We start from the raw sequence: 22417 nt of genomic DNA on the forward strand, positions 1-22417 counted from the left end.
CTTCAAGGAGAACTACAAACCACGGCTCAGTGAAATAAAAGAGGACACAAACAAATGGAAGAACATACCATGCTCATGGATAGGAAGACTCAATATCATGAAAAAGGCCATACTGCCCAAGGTAATTTATAGATTCAATGCCATCCCCATTAAGCTACCAATGACTTTCTACACAGAATTGGAAAAAAACTGCTTTAAAGTTCATATGGAACCAAAAAAGAGCCCGCATTGCCAAGATAATCCTAAGTCAAAAGAACAAAGCTGGACACATCACACTACCTAACTTCAAACTATATTACAAGGCTACAGTAACCAAAACCGCATGGTACTGGTACCAAAACAGAGATATAGACCAATGGAACACAAGAGAGCCCTCAGAAATAATACCACACATCTATAGCCATCTGATCTTTGACAAACCTGACAAAAACAGGAAATGGGGAGAGGATTACCTATTTAATAAATGGTGCTGGGAAAATTGGCTAGCCATAAGCAGAAAGCTGAAACTGGATACTTTCCTTACTCCTTATATGAAAATTAATTCAAGATGGATTAGAGACTTAAATGTTAGACCTAATACCATCAAAAACCTTAGAAGAAAACCTAGGTAATACCATTCAGGACATAGGCATGGGCAAGGAGTTCATGTCTAAAACACCAAAAGCAATGGCAACAAAAGCCAAAATTGACAAATGGGATCTAATTAAACTAAAACGCTTCTGCACAGCAAAAGAAACTACCATCAAAGTGAACAGGCAACCTACAGAATGGGAGAAAATTTTTGCAATCTACTCATCTGACAAAGGGCTAATATCCAGAACCTACAAAGAACCCAAACAAATTTACAAGAAAAAAACAAACAACCCCATAAAAAGTGGGCAAAGGATATGAACAGACATTTCCCAAAAGAAGACATTCATACAGCCAACAGACACATGAAAAAATGTTTGTCATCACTGGCCATCAGAGAAATGCAAATCAAAACCACAATGAGAGAGCATCTCACAGCAGTTAGAATAGCAATCATTAAAAAGTCAGGAAACAACAGGTGCTGGAGAGGATGTGGAGAAATAGGAACACTTTTACACTGTTGGTGGGATTATAAACTAGTTCAGTCATTGTGGAAAACAGTATGGCGATTCCTCAAGAATCTAGAACTAGAAATACCATATGACCCAGCCATTGCATTACTGGGTATATACACAAAGGATTATAAATCATGCTGCTATAAAGACACATGCACACATATGTTTATTGCGGCAGTATTCACAACAGCAAAGACTTGGAATCAACCCAAATGTCCATCAGTGACAGACTGGATTAAGAAAATGTGGTACATATACACCATGGAATACTATGCAGCCATAAAAAAGGATGAGTTCGTGTCCTTTGTAGGGACATGGATGAAGCTGGAAACCATCATTCTGAGCAAACTTTGGCAAGAACAGAAAATCAAGCACCGCATATTCTCACTTATAGGAAGGAATTGAACAATGAGATCACTTGGACATGGGAAGGGGAACATCACACACCGGTGCCTATTATGGGGAGAGGGGAGGCTGGAGGGATGGCATTGGGAGTTATAACTGATATAAATGACGAGTTGATGGGTGCTGATGAGTTGATGGGCAGCACACCAGCATGGCACATGTATACATATGTAACAAACTTGCACATTGTGCACATGTACCCTAGAACTTAAAGTATAATAAAAAATAAATAAATAAATAAAGGATCATTCAGCTGGGTGCAGTGGCTCACACCTGTAATCCCAGTACTTTGGGAGGCCGAGGCGGGTGGATCACCTGAGGTCAGGGGTTCAAGACCAGCCTGGCCAACATGGTGAAACCCTGTCTCTACTAAAAATACATAAAATTAGCCAGAGATGGTGGCAGGCGCCTATAATCCCAGCTACTCAGGAGGCTGAAGTAAGAGAATCGCTTGAACTCAGGAGGTGGAGGTTGCAGGGTACCAAGATAGTGCCATTGCACTGCAACCTGGGTAACAAGAGCAAAACCATGTCTCAAAAAAAAAAAAGAAAGAAAGAAAGAAAGAAAGAAAGAAAGAAAGAAAGAAAGAAAGAAAGAAAGAAAGAAAGAAAGAAAGAAAGAAAAAGAAAAAGAAAAGAAAAGAAAATCCCATAATAAGTGGGATTTATCCTTGGGATGCAAGCACGGTATAACATGTGAAAATCAATAAATGTGATATACCACATTAATAAAATGAAGGGCAAAAACTGTATGTTCATATTAATGGATACAGAAAAGGCATTTGACAAAATTCAGCATTCTGTAATTTTAAAAAACCTCTCAACCAATTAGATGTAGAAGGAATGCACCTCAACACAGCAAAGACCATATATAAAAAACCTACAGCTAACTTCATACCCAGTGGTGAAATGTTGAAAGCTTTTCATCTAAGATCAGGAACAAAACAAGGATGCCCATTTCACCACTTCTATTCAATATGGAAGTCCTAGCCAGGGCAATTAGGGAAGAAAAAGAAATTAAAAGGATCCAAATTGGAAAATAGGAAATTAAATTGTCACAGTTTGTCCACAATGTGAACTTATATATAGAAAACCTTAAAGATGCCACCAAAAAAATAATCAGAACAAATAAAAGAATTCAGTAAATTTTCAGAATACAAAAATCAGTAGCATTTCCATACACTAAAAAAAAATTATCCTAAAAAGAAATCAAGAACATACTCCCATTTATAATAGCTACAAAAAATACTTGATAATAAATGTTATCAAGGAGATGAAAGATCTCTATGCTGATATCTATAAAATGCTGATGAAGGAAATTGGAAAAGACACAAATAAATGGAAAGATAGCTTGTGTTCATGGATTGAAAAAATCATATTGTTAAAATGCCCAAACTACCCAAAGTAAGCTACAGATTCAATGAAAACCCTATCAAAATTCCCATGTCATTTTTGATAGAAAAATGATTGTATACCTAGAAAACCCTAAAGACTCATCCAAAAAGCTCCTAGATCTGATAAATGAATTCAATTAAGTTTCAAGATACAAAACCAATGTACACAAATTAGCACTGCTATACAGCAACAGTGATCAAGCTGAGAATCAAATCAAAAACTCAATCCCTACTACAACAGCTGCAAAATAAAATAAAATACTTAGCAATATACCTAGCCAAGGAGGTGAAAGATCTCTAAATGGAAAACTACAAAACCGTGCTAAAAGAAATCATAGATGAAACAAACAAATGGAAACACATCCCATGCTCATGGATAGGTAGAATCAATATTGTGAAAATGACCATACTGACAAAAACAATCTACATCAATGCAATTCCCATCAAAATACCATAATCATTCACAGAACTAGAAAAAACAATCCTAAAATTTCTATGGCACCAAAAAAGAGTGCACATAGCAAAAGCAAGACTAAGCAAAAAGAACAAATCTGGAGGCATCACATTACCTGATTTCAAACTATACTACAAAGTTATAGTTACCATAACAGCATGGTTCTGGTATAAAAATAGACATGTAGACCAATGGAATAGAATAGGGAACTCTGAAAGAAAGCCTAATGCTTGCAGTTCAATTGGATCTTCAACAAAGCAAGCAAAAACAAAGTGGGGAAATGACACCCCATGCAAAAAATGGTGCTGGGATAATTGGCAAGCCACATGTAGAAGAATGAAACCAGATCCTCATCTCTCACCTTACACAAAAACCAACTCAACATGAATCAAATACTTAAATCTAAGACCTGAAACCATAAAAATTCTAGAAGATAACATCAGAAAAACAATTCTAGTCATAGGCAAAGAGTTCATAACCGAGAACCCAAAAGCAAATATAACAAAAACAAAAATAAATAGATGAGACATAATTAAACTAAAAGTCTTCTGCACAGCAAAAGAAATAGCAGGGTAAAAAGACAATCCACAGAATGGGAGAAAATATTTGCAACCTATGCATCTGACAAATGACTGATATCCAGAATCTATGAGGAACTCAAACAAATCAGCAAGAAAAAGACAAAGAATCCCATCAAAAAGTGGGCAACGGATATGAATAGACAATTCTCAAAAGAAGATATACAAATGGCCAACAAACATGAAAATATGCTCGACATCACTAATGATCAGGGAAATGAAAATTAAGACCACAATGAGACTATCTTACACCTGCAAGAATGGCCGTAATTAAAAGTCAAAAAATAATAGATGTTGGCACGTGTGCACTGAAAAGGGAAATCTTTTATACTGCTAATGTGAATGTAAGCTATTACAACCACTATGGAAAAAAGTATGGAGGTTCATTAAGGAATTAAAAGTAGAACTACCATTTGCTCCAGCAGTCCCACTGCTGGGTATCTACCCAGAGGAAGATAAGTCATTATATGAAAAAGACCTTTATACACACATTTATAGCAGCACAATTTCCAATTCCAAAAATATGGAACCGGCCTAAATGCCCATCAACCATCAAGTGGATAAAGAAAATGTGGTATATATACACCATGGAATATTATTAGTCATATAAAGGAATGAAATAATGGCATTCGCAGCAACCTGAATGGGATTGGAGACCATTATTCTAAGTGAAGTAACTCAGGAATGGAAAACCAAATATCAAATATTCTTACTTATAAGTGGGAGCTAGGTCATGAGGACACAAAGACTAAGAATGATACAACAGACTTTGGGGACTCAAGGGGAAGAGTGGGAGGGGAATGAGGGACAAAAGACTACACATTGGGTACAGTGTACATTGCTCGGGTGATAGCTGCACCAAAATTTCAGAAGTCACCACTAAAGAACTTATTCATGTAACCATAAACCACCTATTCCCCAAAAACTAGTGAAATAAATATTTTAAAAATTAACATATAAGATACCTAGGAAAAGCACTCACTACACAAAATAAATAAATTTTTGAAACCAATCTGCTTTGTTCTCACAAGAAAATAAAAATAGCCTGAAATAAGTATCTGAAATATAAGTCAGACTAATATTGAGATGCCAGCTATTGAATTTAGGATTCTTTAAAAATATCTTACCAAAATTAACACCAAAGGAAACAGAAAGTGTAGGCAATCCTTTTATTAAAAAACCAGAAATATGTCAGGCACAATGGCTCAAGCCTGTAATCCTAGCGCCTTGATAGGCTGAGGCAGGTGGATCACTTGAGCCCAAGAACTTGAAGCTACAGTGAGCCATGATCACACCACTACACTTCAGCCTGGGTGACAGAGCCAGTTCCTGATTCAAAAAAGAACTAGGAGTCTTCCCACATAGGGAAGACAAACTATTGTACAGGCAAATTCCACCACAATATCAAGCATATCATTCTAATCTCATATAAATTTTTTCAAAGGATTGAAAAAGAGGAAATAATCCCCAACTCATTCTGAGTTCAGCACAATTTTAATACAAATACTAGACAAAGAGAGAAAACTACCCTTAGACCTTGTCACTCATGGATTTAGATGCAGAAATTCTAAATTAAGAATTAGCAGCTAAATAAAAATGAGTAAAACAGATAATACTGCAAGACCCAACTGAGTTGGTTCCCGGAATGCAAAAATGGCTTAATAGAAAATATTAAACATCATTTGCCAATCAACAGATTAAAGGGAAAAACATATAATCATGTCAACAGAAGTAGAAAATGCGTTCGATAAAATTCAGTATTCATCCATGTAAAAAAAGAAAAAACATTTAGTAAACTAGAAATATCATTAAACTTCCTTAGGCTGATAATAGTATATTCAAAGTACTTAAGGCAAACCTCAATTTATTTTTATTTTTTATTATACTTTAAGTTCTGGGGTACATGTGCACAATGTGCAGGTTTGTTACATAGGTACACATGTTCCATGTTGGGCAAACCTCACTTTAAATGGGAAAGCCATAGACATACTCTCTTTAAAATCTGAACTAAGACTACTTGCATTAAGAATTGTCTAAAAGTCTTCATCAGTTCATTAGGACAAGAAAAAAAGACGTTAAAGGCATAAAGGCTGGAAAGGAAAAGACAAAACATTTTATGATCTGCATATTTGTTTATACGAAATGTAAATAATCTGTGGACAAATTATTTAAAATAATAAGGAAACCTAACAATGTGGCCTTATATCAACTCATTATGTAAAAATCAACTGCATTTCTACACATCAGCAATAAACAAGAAAATGTAACTTTTAAAGAAAAATATCTTTACAACAAAAATTAAGGAACCTAGACATGAGTGTAATAAAAGGTGTACAAAACGTGTACACAGAAATTTATGAAACTATAAAGGCAATAAAGAAGATATAAATAAGTAGAAAGATTTCCTATGCTCAAGGATACAACTTACTGATATAAATATGCCATTTCTTCCCAAATCTATCTAGAGATGCACTGTAAATGCAAATCAAAATCCCAAAAGAATTTTTTTTTGGCACTTGAGCATATTCTATAATGTGTATAGAAGATTAAATGACTAAAAATTGCCAAGACACGCTCAAAGAAAACCTAAAGGGCTTACCCTACCAGATGTCAATACTTAGTATAACATTACAATGGCAGGGACAGACGACTTGGTCAAGGAAACATAATAAAGATTCTAAAAAGAGGGTTATCTATAGATATACAGTTGATCCTTGAACAACATGGGTTTGAACTGCATGGATCCACTTATGCCGGGATCTTCTTCCACCTCTGCCACCCTGAGATAGCAAGACCAACCCTTCTCTTCCTCAGCCTACACAACGTGAAGACATTGAGTATGAAGACCTTTAAATGATCTTCTTACACCTAATGGATAGAAAATATATTTCCTCTTTCTTATGACTTTCTTAATAACATTTTCTTTTCTCTAGCTTACTTTGTAAGAATATAGTGTATGATACATACACAAAATATGTGTTAATTGACTACATTATTGGTAAGGCTTTGGGTCAAAAGTAGGCTATTAGTAGTTAACTTTTTGGAAAGTCAAAAGCTATACACAGACTTTCGACTGCATACAGGTTTGTTCAAAGGTGAATTGTACTTAGTAATATGCTGAGGGTGGCATGGCATATCATGGTGAAAGTGAGACTTTTCAGTATTGCAGCTGGGAAAGTGGTTATCCACATGGAATAAAATGAAATAGCATGCTACATTACTGTCTATTGAATAGATGAATTGTGTATTTATTTATTTATTTATTTATTTATTTATTTATTTATTTTAGACAAGGTCTCACACTGTTGCCCAGGTTGGAGTGCAGTGGTGTGATCTCAGCCCACTACAACCTCCGCCTCCTGGATTCAAGCGATTCTTATGCCTCAGTCTCCTGAGTAGCTGGGTCTACAGGTGTATACCACCACCCCTGGCTAATTTTTGTATTTTAGTAGAGACACAGCTTCACCATGTTGGCCAGGCTGGTCTCTTGGCCTCAAGTTATCCACCCACCTCTGGATTGTGTATTTACATATTACATGTTGAGTGCAAAACTTTAAAATTTGTAGGAGAAAATTAAAAGAAATATCTTTATAATCCTGGGGTATCGAAGGATCTCTTAAGCAAGGCGCAAAGAGCAGTAAACCACAACATTTTAAATGATAGTTTTGCCTACATTAAAATTTAAAATGACTACTTATGAGAGTATACCTTAAGAAAAGAAAAAATGCAAGCCACCAGCTTGGAGAAGACATTGGTAATCGTTAATACCTATGACTAAAAGAGGATTTCATTCTAGAATCTCTAAATTACTCCTATAAATCAAGAAGAAAAAGACAAAGCTTATTAGAAAAATGGGCAAAGACAAAATAGACACTGCACAAAGATGAAATATATATGGCCAGTAAGTGTATGGAGAGATGCTCAACCTAATCATAACAGGGAAACACACATTACAAAGAGATAACCATTTTATACACATTTGATTGAGAAGAAGGAGGTTAAGAGAAGGAGAAGCGTAAATAAGAAAAATTTGACAATTGGAGAAGATGTGGCATTTCTAATATATTGCTGATGGCAGTAACATGACCTATCTACTTTCAAAACAATTTGGCATTATCTTATTACTCGAATATTCACACACCTCCTGAGCCAGCAATTCTACTCCTACTTAGGCACCCAAGAGAAAATCTTGCACATATGCGCTAGAAGACTAAGAATGTTCAAGGTAACAGTGTTCATGTAGCAGAAAGCAGGAAATAGCTCAATTGCCCATCATCAACAACGATAAAAAAAAAGATCAGTCAGAGATCCTGAGTACTGATGGCATTTCTTCAGTAACTGAACATAGCCATGCCTGAAGGTGGGCCTCAATCTAGACTGTTCAGTGACATTATGTATATGCTTCCTTTTTTTGTTTGTTTAAACTAAACTGACTTGGGTTGCTCTTACTTTCAAGTAAATGAGTTTGTATTGCACCAAGAAAATTCTAACCCAAATATAAAGAAATAGAATTGGACAGATTCAATGACTTAAAACAACAAAGAATTCCCATAAACACAAGAATGTGCTTTCAGAGCAAATTTCAAGACTGAGCTGGTTTGAAGAGAAAGAGGTTTGAATACAGCCACACCAACAAATCCAAAGAAGCCGGAATGAAACTACCTGGACGGTGATGTCTCTGCCGTTGCCTTTCCAAATGAGGCCAACTGTGGGGAGTAGGTGATGACATATTTATTTGAGAGATCAGCTCTTCATATGACCTGGAAAATTCTTAGAAAACAAAAAAAATCACATTCTTAATTTGGCAGAAGGGAGACCCCAACTAACGAATGCATAGTATTATATATTAAAAGTCTATTTGTAACTGATTTTGTTTTTGGAAAAAAAAACAAAATATTAATGTTAGATATTGTGGTTAGATTCTTAGGTCAGATACAAATTGCAAAATTAACTTTTGTTGCCACTGACACACTGTATATTTCGAATGAAAATTCACAGTAAAAATGCATTAATAGTATTTAATACATTACCATATAATTGGGTTTATTTTTGAAGCAGTTAAAATGAGACGTGATGGCTAGTGAAGGAAAGTGGACTTTTGTGCAGATTCTGAGGAAGAAGTTTACATTTTCAGACATTTTATAAGTTGCTAGTACTGGTACAATTTCATTTGAGGGTTTCTTTTTCCAAAACCAGATAAAAATACCAGCATGATTCCTTCCTTATTGGTACAAATTAGGGCTACCATTTGGCTCACAAATGTGAGAAGAAAAAGGAAGCAATTTTATAGGAAATAAACAGAAAGGGAACAAGAAACATGAAGGAGCAAGTAAGTAAAAGAGGCAAGTGTTCCTGAAAGAAAGCAATGGTTACTTACTGAAATAGAGCTCAGAAACAAAAAGGAAAAGGATTAAACGGGTTTTCCTTCAAAGCTAGTAAAGACGTGGTAGGGAAGAAACTTCCGGGTTTAACTGGATCTTTGCACCAGGTAGGGCTACTAAAAGTAGATCATGTGCTTATTTTATGAAATATCTATCTTCTTCTAAGGGTGTAGAAGAAAACGAGAGGTAGGGAAGCTTTTTTTTTTTTTTTTTTTTTTTTTTGAGACAGAGTCTTGCTCTGTTGCCCAGGCTGGAGTGCAGTGGCGCAATCTCGGCTCACTGCAACCTCCGCCACCTGGCTTCAAGCGATTTTCCTGCCTCAGCCTCCTGAGTAGCTGGGACTACAGGCACGTGCCATCACACCCTGCTAATTTTTTGTATTTTTAGTAGAAACGGGGTTTCACCATGTTAGCCAGGATGGTCTGTGTCTCCTGACCCGGTCATCTGCCCGCCTCGGCTTCCCAAAGTGCTGGGATTACAGGCGTGAGCCACTGCACCCGGCCGAGGCAGGGAACTATTGACCGTATCCACCAGAGATTAATAGATTAGGTGCTGAAATTTGAGGACTATTGATCTTGCCCCAAATCCCAAAGAGAAAACCTCCCTGCCACCCAAGCCAAATGCATTTCTGTTGCGAATCCCCCGCTCTCAACTTGGTTCAGCCTCCACCATGAACTGGATCCATTCCTTCCTGGTCAACTGCATCACACGGTTATCTTTCACATGCCAGGAATCAGGCTCTTTAGCAAACACTGCACAGCAGAAGCGCTCCACTCTGAGTGCACAGACATATCCACAAAGACTTCCTTTATCATATACTTCAAGGAATTTGCATGAATAATTTATGTTCTTCTTCTCCATACAGAAGTGATGCACAGGCATCTTCTTAATGGACTTTTCAATTTCTCTTTCTAACTTATCGAGGTCACTCATCTCTGCTTTAAAGCCAATTATTTCTTTATCTTCATTTACACCAATGAACAAATATCCTCCATCAGTATTTGCAAATGCAGAAACATACTGAGGGAGAATCTCTTTAATTCGTTGTAACAACTTTTCTGTCGAGAAGTTTTTAATTTCAACATGTGTGGATTCGGTAAAGGTCAATTTTTCTTCCCGATCAAGTTCTGTTCTGTCAAAAAAGACCCCAGCCAAGGCCTTCATGTTACTTTCTTCTTGTATATCAACATGGGGCCTCCTTACCACCAATTCCGGTCTTAAGTACAATCTCCGTCTAGTCTTTTTCGTGTCTTTGAGGAACTGCAGTGCAGCAGCAGCATTCATGACTTTTGTAGACGTTATATCTCTTTTGTACAAATTGGAGCTCAAGGTGGTAATCCGCAGACCAGAGGTGTTCACGCTCCATGACTTCACAAAAATCAGAAAGTAATTACCATTCTGCATGAAGTCTAAGTACTCAGGAACAAATAACAGCATGTTACTAAAAGAATGTTCCAAATCTAGTCCTATTCCATCTTTTGTATAACTATAGTCTTCATTCTCAATTTCAGCCTTGATCACTCCCCCTCCAGAATTCAGCAGAGCACACACAGCTCGTGAGACACTTTCATTCTGCTTTTTTCTCAGTTTACTGTCCTTCATTTTCTTCCTGTTGTTCTCTCCAAGAGTGACTCTTCCCACATCTAGAACCCATTCGGCATAATTCGTTTCCAAATCAATACTGACGTTCATTTTCCCAGCAGCTATGCAGTGTCCAAGCAGAAATCCTTTTCTGTAAAATAGACAGAGCCATTAGAATAGGACCTGAACTAGAAAGATAGCAAATTCTGTATTATGAGGCAAATGCAAAAAAAAAATCCTGTGCAGTATATATTCCACTAGACTGGTAAGTATATGGGTATGAAGAAACTGAAAACTGACAAATTTTGAGCTAAGACTATAATTGTACTCCTACTGAATTTTCATATTTGTTACTATAGTTTTATATAATGTATTCTAATTATGTAATCTCTTTATCTGCCTTTTTCTCCTTTCTAGTCCCTAATATTGTACAACCTGTTTTCTCTCTCCTTTTCTTAAACAACACCTGGAGTGAGTCTATGTTTTTATCTTCTCAGTGAACCAGGCTTTAGTTATACATATTATTTCTACTTTTCTTTTTATTTTAACAATTTCAGCTTTTACCTTAATTATCTCCACTTATGGTGATAAATCTTTTGGAAGATTTCCAGTTAAGGTCTAACGACATCCAGCAATATGTCATGTTAATTATTTTTCCTTCTTGTAAGAATGAATTAGATTTACAAATTTTGGCCATTGATCTTAAGCAAAGTGGGCTAAGTCATTGTGCCTTTTTAAAATCTAATATTCGCATATTTTCAATAAGGAAAATTCTTATATACAAAACACCTGTGCTACGCTTTGAATGTTTGTGTTCCCCCAAAATTCGTATGTTGAAATTCTAACTCCCAAGGTGATGAGGTTTTTGGGAGGTGATCAAGTTACGAGGGTGAAGCCCTCATGAATGAGATTAGTGCTCTCCTAAAAAGGACCCCAGAACACTAGCTCATCCCTTCCACTATGTGAGAACATAGCAAGAAAGTAGGCAGTCTGCGACACGAAAAGGGCCCTCACCAGAACCCAGCAGTGCCGGCATCTTAATCTTGAACTTCTCAGCCTCCAGAACTGTGAGTCATAAATTTCTGTTACTTGTAAGCCACCCAGTTTGTGGTATTTTGTTATGGCAGCCTAAACAAATTAAGACAGTGTGCTTTAGTCTGTGTATCCCTAATCCATTAGCTCTGTTCCCTTAAAATCTATTGGGATCACTGCGTTGCTCTAAATGGAAAGTTTTAGGTTAAGAAGTGTAACTTAAGTTCAACTTTTTTTTAAGTGTAACTTAAGTGTCACTTTTAGGTTAAGAAGTTTTTTTGGTTTGTTTGTTTGTTTGTTTTTGTTTTTTTTTTTTTTTTTTTTTTTGAGATGGAGTCTGGCTGTGTTGCCCAGGCTGGAGTGCAGTGGCGCGATCTTGGCTCACTGCAAGCTCTGCCTCCAGGGTTCACTCCATTCTCCTGCCTCAGCCTCCCAAGTAGCTGGGACTACAGGCGCCTGCCACCATGCGCAGCTAATTTTTTGTATTTTTGGTAGAGACGGGGTTTCACCGTGTCAACCAGAATGGTCTTGATCTCCTGACCTCATGATCCGCCCCCCTCAGCCTCCCAAAGTGCTGGGATTACAGGCGTGAGCCACTGTGCCCAGCCAAAGTGTAACTTTTTTATAACTTTTTTAAAGTGTAACTTAAGTGTAACTTTTAAGTTAAGAAGCATAACTTAAGTTTAACTTTTTTTAAGTGTAACTTAAGTATAACTTTTAAGTTAAGAAGTTTAACTTAAGAAGTGTAGGTTTTCCAAGTGGCATAGAGACAATTAAGAATAAAGTCCATCATAGGTTGTAATTACTATACTAGAAAAGGAATGTAAAGGGGATCAGAATATTCCTGTCCACTGCTAGACCAATATCATGCAGATACTCAGCTAAGGTTGTGGATACCACCTGTGTCCATATAAATTCCTGATCACATGTAAACAATGTTAACATTGGAGCCCCAAACTATTTGGACAGTTGGGGTTGAATCCTTTAGTTCTTTGTCCATGTTTTCTCTTAGCTCTTTGAAGATATTTAAGACAGTGTTTGTTTTTTGTTTTATTAATTTATAAATAAAATCCTATATATTGATCATTTACAATGTGTTTTTTTGAAACATGTATATACTGTGGAATGGCTATGTTGAGCTAACTACCATATGCACTACTTCACAGACTTATCATTTTTCTGGTGAATATTGCTACTGTTTTAGCAACTTTCAAGAATACAGGCCTAGCACAGTGGCGCATGCCTATAATCTAAGCACTTTGGGAGACTGAGGTGGGAGGATTGCTTGAAGCCAAGAGTTCAAGACCAGCCTGGACAACAAAACAAGACCACATCTCTACAGAAAAGTAAAATAAAATAAAATCAGAATTGGCTGGGCACAGTGATTTGTGCCTATGGTCCCAGCTACTTAAAAGGCTGAGGTGGGAGGATCACTTGAATCCAGGAGTTCAAGGCTGCAGTAAGCTATGATCATGGCACTGCACTCCAGCTTGGGCAACAGAGAAAGACCCTATCTCCAAATAAATAAATAAATAAATAAATAAATAATAAAGAATACAATATATTGTTAACTATAGTCATCATATTGTACAATAGAGCTCTTGAACTTATTCCTCCTATCTAACTGACATTTTGTATCCTTTAACCAACATTTCCCCAAAGCCCATCTTTCCCCAGTAACCACTATTCTACTGTATATTTCTATGAGTTTAACTTTGATAGATTCTACAAATAAGTGAAATCATGCAGTATTTGTCTTTCTCTGCTTGGCTTATTTCACTTAACATAATGTCCTCCAGATTCATCCACGTTATCAAAAATGACAGGATTTCCTTCTTTTTCTTAAGGCTAACCAGTATTTTTTTTTTTTTTTTTTGAGACGGAGTCTCGCTCTGCCGCCCAGGCTGGAGTGCAGTGGCCAGATCTCAGCTCACTGCAAGCTCTGCCTCCCGGGTTCACGCCATTCTCCTGCCTCAGCCTCCTGAGTAGCTGGGACTACAGGCGCCCGCCACCTCGCCCGGCTAGTTTTTTGTATTTTTTAGTAGAGATGGGGTTTCACCGTGTCAGTCAGGATGGTCTCGATCTCCTGACCTCGTGATCCGCCCGTCTCGGCCTCCCAAAGTGCTGGGATTACAGGCTTGAGCCACCGCGCCCGGCCAAGGCTAACCAGTATTTTATTATCTCTATGTACCACTTTTTCTTTATCCGTTCATCTGTTGGTGAACACTTAGGTTGCTTCCATATTTTGCCTATTGTGAATAATGCTGCAATAGACATGAGAGTACAGATATCTCTTTGATAGATTGATTTCATTCCCTCTGGATATTTATCAGGAGTGAGGTTGCTGAATCGTATGGTGGTTATTTTCCTTCTTTTTCTTTCTTTCTTTTTTTTCTTCAGAAACCTCCATACTATTTTCCATAATGGCTATGCTAGTTTAAATTCCTACCAATAGTGTGCAAGGGTTCTCTTTTCTCTACATCTTCGCCATCTCTTTTTATCTCTTGTCTTTTTTGTAATAGCCATTTTAACATGTGTGAGGTGATTTCCAATTGTGGTTTTAATTTGCATTTTCCTGATGATTAGTAATGTTGAGCATTATTTCGTATATCTGTTGTCCATTAGAATGTCTTCTCTTGAGAAATGTCATTCAGATCCTTTGCCCATTTTTTAATCTGTTTTTTTCTTACTATTGAGTTGTTTGAGTTTCTTATATATTTTGGATATTAACCTCTTATCAGATCTATGGTTTACAAATATTTTCTTTCATTCTATAGCTTATTGTTTTACTCTGTTGATGTTTTTGCTTTGTTATGCAGAAGCTTTTTAGTGTGATGTAATCCCATTTGTCTACATTTGCTTTCATTGCCTGTGCGCCATTGGGATGACATCCAAAACATCACTGCCCAGGCCAACGTCTTGGATCTTTTTAATATATTTTCTTCTAGTAGTTTTATAGTTTCAACTCTTACATCTAAGTCTTTAATCGATTTTGAGTTGATTTTTGCATTTGGTGTGAGATGAGGGTCTAATTTCATTTTCTGCATGTGGATATTAAGAACGTTGTTTTAAAATCTTTGTCTAATATGTGTGGTATCTGGCCTTCCTCAGAGACGTGTTCTGCCAATTTACTTTCTTCTTTTGGATAGATCATATTTTTCTGTTGTGTGTATGCTTTATGAATTTTTGTTGGAAACTGGGTATTTGAAAAAACAGTGATCTCTCATAGTCTTTGCAGACAAATGCTATGGCAAGGCAAACCTTCAATGATTGGCTAAGTATACTCTGATCTTAGGGATCAGCTTGAGGAAAAAGTTTAAGGTCTTCTCAGGTCTTTTCTGAGCATTTGTCCTGCCTGGATTGAGTGGGGCTTTCTTGATTCCTCTACATACATGGCTGCTTTTGAATGTCTTAATTTCCCAAAGAATCTCACCCCAGCTCCTCTTGTGAGCCTTAGATGGTTATTCTATGTCTCTAGCTATAATCTCTTGCCTAAGACATCTGGGGGTCCATAGTCTCCTTGCAGCTTTCCTGAGCAGTGGCTGTCACTTCTCCTCACTTGAGATCTGAGTTAGGGGATACAGAAATGAATCCCTCAGGCAGTCCCCAGACAGGTTACAACATTGAAAATAAGTTTTACTATGCCCCATCAGTTCCAGGGAGGAAACTAGGAGCAGTGATGCTGCCTCCTCAAGACTAAGACCTTGCCACGCAGGGCAAAAGGTTGGGTAAGGGTGAATAAAAACATCATGAAATTGCCTACAGCTTTGAATGTTGCTTTTTCTTGCTCGGGCATTCATTTAGTTGCAACAGATCTTTGTTGTTAGTTCAGTCAGTTTTGGGTTGCTTTTGATGTTTCCATGGAGAAACAGAGTTGAAGCTTCCTAATCCACTATTTTTCTGGCATCATTCCTGTCACCATTTCTTTATATTAAATGCAATTAGATAATATTTTTAAGATTTTGTACCCACGATGTCCCTTTCTCCTATTCTTGTTGACAGGTAATGCAAATCAAGTAGCTTCATAAAATAAGTTGGGGATGTAAGCTGCATTTCTATTATTTCACATTTTAGCAGTATGAGGACCTTTTTGCAGTGAGAGAGTTGGTCATGGTAGGCCATACTGCCCAAAACTAAAATATACAATTTGAATCTTGCTTTTCCATATATCAATATAGTATATACAATCAGTTTTGCAAAATAATAATTAGCTATTATTTAAAAACCTTATTAACTGCATAATTTCGTGCATGGTATTAATGTACCATTATTTAACTACTACCCTACAACTGAACATTGAAGTTGCTTTCAATCATTCAATATAATTGTACTAGAATCTTGACTCTGTTATTTCAATGCTTGGGTATGCTAATCACATAGTCTAATTTTCATTGAGTCTAAGAGTGCCCTGGCAAAGCGCTTCAATTATATATACAGATACGGTTCAGATATATATAAAGATGGTTAAATCGAGTATGGGAGGCCAGAAGAGGCAGACAGAAAAGAAGCCAGATTTCAGGATATAAGAAATAGAACCTTGAAGGGGAAAAATTATGTAAGAGAAGAAAGAGTCTGAATCTGTGGAAATAAAGGTTCATGGTGAAACATAAGGTTATACTTGAACTTGTGGCTTAGGTACATAATTAACCTGAAATTATGTAAGTATATAGAGTGTATATATACACACAGAGAGAGACAGAAGTTCGTAAAAGTTAAATTACTGTATTAAGTGACAAAAAGTTTAAAGATTTTGATATATATTGTCAAATATTTTCCCAAATAATTGTGTCAGATTTTTCTCTAGCAAATTTATCTTAGTGGTGATTACAGCACTTTGCCCTGTACCTTTTAGGGGGAAGAGGATGTGGTATAAAAGCTATTAGAAAGCAGCATCTTTCCCTCAGTGTTTCCTGAAAACTCAGAGGGAACCAAGAGAGGGCTGCCTTCTAAGAGATATTGGACCTAGCATTCATTCAAATAGGCTCCCTGGGCCTGGGTCCATAGAAGAAAGCATTTGAACATGACCCAGAGAGATTCCAAAAAAAGAGAATCTAAGGGAGGAGGACTTGACTCCTGGTAGTTGAACAACAGTGAAGCCAGGTAAGCACAATCATTGAAGTTTAAATTTAAAACTCAATAATAGTCTCAATATGGCATAATTACGCAAGAAAGCAGAGGAAGATGTATATCTCTGCCATGCTGAGCTTTCTCCATAGTATTATAGCACAATTTGTGTTCTTTAGACCCAATTTCTTCACATTTCTTACACACGAGGCTGCCCCAAAGGCAAGTCCCTTCCCTGTTGATCAGACAGAAGAGATTCTCCATCTCTACCCATAAAGGCTGCAGGAGAATCAGTTCTGCTTCTAGCCAGGCACACAGCCCCAGTCCTACAATTTTCTGGTAATGCCTCACCAAGCAGCCTCTGCTCCCCAATTCTTTTTGCAGCCTCTGTAACTAGAATCCTGTCCCCTTTCCTCCCAACCCACGTTTTTGCACTGTCTACATCAGGCCCAGCTCTGTGTGAACTTTTTTGGCTAACCCACCAGACACAGAAGGGGACAGAAATCACATCTCACCCTCAGATTGATTAAGGAGGGTGCCCATACCACTGGGAAACTTGGAACCCATGGGAGCTGCAGTTGAGCCACCTTATAGAGGACCCAGTGCTTGTGGACTAGCCTGGGATCCTGGCCACCCCAGTCCAACACCTGCAGCTGTGTAAAACTTTCCATAGTTCAAAATCACTGCCTTCAAGCATACATCTGGAACACAATCCTTAAAAAATTAGCTGGGGATTGAGCTTACCAAATCCCTAGGGCCTAAAACTTACTGGCCTCTCTTAAACTTTGGGTCTAGGTTTACAGGTTAGATGTTTCCACTGAAATCCTTTATACTTTTGACTATAGGGGAAATTCTATCAGACCTGCACTCACTATTTAGGCTATGTTGTTGACTCTCTTTAATGGGAAAGGAGACGGCATTCAGATCTCCTTAGAGTTATGTCAGAACAGCAGGTTAGTAGGAACTGCACACAGGGTGGGACAGAAGTTGTAAGAGCTACCTCCTGGGAAACAAAAATCATGCAACACTCTTTGCCCTCCTAGGATGTCACTTTGCATTTAGTTCAGGACAGCACTGCTCTCATCCTTCCCACCTTCTAGATGATAAACCAGCAGAGTATGAGGGTGCTTGGTTTTTCTTTTAGGATCTAGCAATGAAGTTCGTCAGTGCCTGGTCACGTTTCATCTAAAGAACCTATTCCCCAACTCCCCGCATGTTCAGGACTCCAGGAGGATGGGCAACCCTGGGAGCTCTGGACACCCACCAAGCCCAGCCTGACCATAGAGCACTCTGCCCTCCCTGCCTCTCTAGCTCTGCTCGAACACTGCAGATCCCCGGCTCACTGGTCCCACAGCTCTTTCAGGTGCTCCCCAGCCCATGCAGGAGCAAAAGTTCCACCCAACCTATAGCTTCCAAGTCCACCATTCCTAAGTCCTCAACAGCCTGCAGTTTTGACAGAAGTTGCTACAGAGACAGGAAAGTGTTACCGGTGGAGGTTGTGCTGGTCACTGAAACATTCTGTTTGCAGGAGAAAAACAAAAACTTGATCTATTCTAGAATCTGTGTGTTTCCTTAAAGTCTTAGAATGAGCAACTCCATTTTGGTTTGGTTTGATCCGTTGGGGCCTAGCACATGAGCTCAGTCCAAAACACTGGCCTCTCATAATTTTGTTTTTAAAAATTCCCCCTTTTTGTTCAGGTTCTCACTTAGGTGAGCGTGTAACCAAAGCGTAAGGCCTTAGCGCTGCTCTCAGTTACCATCATTTTGGGTTTCCAGTCTCAGCATATCATTCATAGGTTACGGTGTCCTCATGATCGCATATTTATTTCACTTCTTACCATTCCAGTTGAAGAGAGACCATTTGACATTCTAGAGATGGCTGCATGCAAACATTGAAAACCTTTGAGAGAATACAGCGCACCAGGGAGCCTATTATTATGATGACTATTGGGAGGATAATACTGAGAGTCTGGAGGATGCTCCTTGCCCAGGGTCCCCATAAACCAAACCATCTAAAATTAAATAGATCAAATAATGAACTTAATAAAGAATCTACTAACTTAAGTAAACAATCTCTTCATTAATCCCCTACAACTGAATCTCTTAATCTTCATTTAATGTATTTCTCCATAGACTCCAAGTGCCAGCAGTTGCACAGATACTTCTCTGTTCGGTCAATTCTATCATAACTTTCTCAAAAGAATTTAAAGTCTGTTGTGTAACTACGGCCTTAACAGTAGATGTTCTGAAAATATCTAACCTATGGGTTTTACATTGTGAAGGGGTTAATTGTTCTCAGTGAACCATAAAAAAACTTTCTTTACCTGGTGAAAGTACACTGTAGCATAATCATGGTAAAAATTTTTATACAACAAGAAAACATGCATTGAAAATGACATTGAACAAAACCCCTTTGTAAATGCTTAAATGGCCCATCGGGTAGCCAAATGTACCTGAAGCTTTGATTGTCTTCCCAGGAATATGAATTTGAAAAACCAAACATTGGTTATAAACTACTTTCGCAATTTATAAGTCAACAGTTTCCATGGTAGCTTGATTTTTAAAAGTCAAACTTCCTCAGACTTCAAAGAACACTGGGGCCAAACAGCGCCAACCAGACCCCCTGCTTAAGAACAGCAGCACAAGAGCCTGCACACATGCAAACCCTTCCCACTTTCCTATTCAACTGCAAACTCCAGATTCCAAACAATATTGGGGCCAAACAGTATTACAACTGCAAGAGAAAATTCTAAGGAGGGCTTAGTACTAGGCCTAAGAACCTCTACCAAAGGAATCCCCCTTGGAGAGGCTGAGGTCCAGAGGATCCCCCAGAGCATCCCCCTTTAGGGTCCAATCTTAGAGCATCAGACGTCTCTGACCTTAGGTGAGCACCAGTGCCACTTTACATGTTTTCCCTCCAGAGGCAATGGCCTACTATGAGGTTTCCTTTTGTCTCTGGATGAAGGCCTTGACTTCTAGCATCCTTATAATTTGATAAGCCCATGCTTTCCCATGGTTCCCATTCCACTAGAGTGATAGCCATGAACTTTAATAATAGGAAATGGAGGCTAGGTGGGCTTCTTTTGTCCTTAGCCAGTAGAGTAGGGGAAGGGAAGAATTTAACACAAGGAAAGAAGGTTTAAGTCACCTGAAACACGTGTGAGTTCGCCCTGGAGAAGCTGTGTCACACATAGGGATCAGGGACCACAACCAGAAAAGACAGAAAAGACACATGCACACATATGTTTATTGCAGCACTATTCACAATTGCAAAGACTTGGAATCAACCCAAATGTCCATCAATGACAGACTGGATTAAGAAAATGTGGCACATATACACCATGAAATACTATGCAGCCATAAAACAGGATGAGTTCGAGTCCTTTGCAGGGACATGGGTGCAGCTGGAAACCATCATTCTCAGCAAACTATCGCAAGAACAGAAAATCAAACACCACATGTTCTCACTCATAGGTGGGAATTGAACAATGAGATCACTTGGACACAGGAAGGGGAACATCACACACCGGGGCCTATTGTGGGGAGGGGGGGTGGAGAGGGATGGCATTAGGAGATATACCTAATGTAAATGCAGCACACCAACATGGCACATGTACACATATGTAACAAACCTGCATGTGGTGCACGTGTACCCTAGAACTTAAAGTATAATAAATAAATAAATAAATAAATAAATAAATAAATTTAAAAAGTCCTTCCTGCTTCTGGGCAGGGCAACTATCCCCATTCACGCCTTGGCCTTCAAGGCAGCACTGGAGAGTAGCCCCTGGCCAGAAACCTGCAGTCGCCTGCGTGTCTAGGCGCTGCCCACCAAGGATCCCAAGTTGGAAAGGAAAAGAAAAAGAGAGAGATTCCCCTGTATGGAGCAGAAAGGAAAAGGGAAAGAAGAAAAATAAATCCCAGACTTCGGGCTTACCTCCTGGCTGGCTTGCCAAAATATGTTACCAGTGAAGAGCGTCCAGGTTCTTGGCGTGTTGAACAAAGAATTGGACAAACACAAACAAAGCAAGGAAAGAATGAAGCAACAAAAGCAGAGATTTATTGAAAACGAAAGTGCATTCCACGGGGTGGGAGCAGGCCGGAGGATAGGGGCTCTCAAGAGCCCGGTTTCAGAATTTCCCGGGGTTTAATACCCTCTAAAGGTTTCCCGCTGGTTACTTGGTGTGCACACAATGTAAATGAAGTAGGAGCCCGAGATCAGTCTGAATGGTTGCAGAAAACGATCAATCGCAAGTTGAAGTGAAGTTACAAAGTTATGCCCTGTGCAAACATCTGATTGGTTGCAGAAAGCGAAGTTACAAAGTTACACTCCTATGCAAATGAAGACTTGGCCCTGGAGAGTAGCCTGATTGGTTGTGGGAGGGGACCAATCAGAGATATTTTCAGTTTTTCATCTGTCACTTAGGAAGGGAGGGGTCGCAAAGGAAGTAGCCTCTGGTCCTTTTGTTACTTGAGTGTGGAAAGTTGGGGTTTTCCTCCAGAACCTTATTCTTCTGCCCCAGAAGGGAGAGAAAGCAGCCCGGGATAGGGGTGGGGGGGTCTTCCCGGGAGTGGTGGGGCTGTGTTACCGGTGCCCCACCTCCTCCAGAGCCAGCAGACGCCCCAGAAATGAAAAACTAAGGCTGGAAGGTTTAGCGATGGAGCAGGATCAACTTACCAGCTCGCGCTGCTCCCTAGAAGCTGGATTCTTTGCAGGTGCAAGCACACCCCAGATGCCAGCGTGGGCCCTTGAGCAACGGGAAGTTAAAAACCTACGAGAACAGCTCTGAGTGATCTCTAGGGCGCTCTCGTTTCATTTTCTTCCATGAGTATTTTCTAAGACAAAAAGGAAAAAAGGTAATTTAAAGAAAACAAAGAACAAAGGAACTTGTCAAGGCGCAGGCTACAGTCCGTCGGCTCACTCTCCACAGAGTGTAAAGAATGTGAATCCTTTTCTGTTTTCCAGCCCTCCTCGTCCCGCCCTCCGGCTGCCCATTTCCCAGAGTGGCCTGCATTTCTATTGGGCAGTTGGCGCTCCGGAAGTGTCCACATTCTTTATTATCGACTCTGCACCTTTGCGCAATTGTCACTATTTTGGTTCATCAAAATTGAAGAAATACCAGGCTTTCTTACCATGCCCTTAAAGGGGTGACTCAACCTTTCCAGCTTTCCTCGCATTCCCAGAGCAGCCCTGACGCCCTCTTGCTTTTTTAAAAGCACGGTGGCCACCGGGAACCAAGTCAGACCAGCTGTGGATGAACAGAAGAAGACAAAGGTGCAAGGAGCGGATTGCTCCAGGAGAGACAGATTCAAATACCTAACCCTGGCAGTGTAGGGAGCATCTTGAGGTCATTTGGGAGATTCCTTTAGTTGGGATGCTCCAAGGGTTGGTCTCGCTGGATACAGACCTCCTGCCACTTTGCTTTCCTTTAGTCCCCTTATTA

At 38.8% G+C, this 22417-nt stretch overlaps 1 protein-coding gene across 2 annotated transcripts in view; it reads right to left on the reverse strand.

The window, feature by feature from the left end:
* LOC105485139 (schlafen family member 12) overlaps positions 1–21946 on the reverse strand; it is a 36335-nt gene extending 14389 nt beyond the window's left edge. The window contains exons 1-3 of one of the 2 annotated variants that reach the window (XM_011747343.3): positions 21652–21946; positions 9950–11028; positions 8578–8685 (exon numbers count right to left, since the gene is read on the reverse strand). In XM_011747343.3, the coding sequence (XP_011745645.2) occupies positions 8578–8685; positions 9950–10988 (1147 nt within the window). In that variant the 5' untranslated portion in view covers positions 10989–11028; positions 21652–21946. Of the gene's footprint in view, positions 1–8577; positions 8686–9949; positions 11029–20910; positions 21535–21651 lie in introns of those variants that run through there. The other variant, XM_071082742.1, reaches the window with a different exon arrangement.
* Positions 21947–22417: the final 471 nt, after the last annotated feature.

This window comes from Macaca nemestrina, chromosome 17 (genome assembly GCF_043159975.1).
Source record: "Macaca nemestrina isolate mMacNem1 chromosome 17, mMacNem.hap1, whole genome shotgun sequence".
Taxonomy (NCBI): Eukaryota; Metazoa; Chordata; class Mammalia; order Primates; family Cercopithecidae; genus Macaca; species Macaca nemestrina.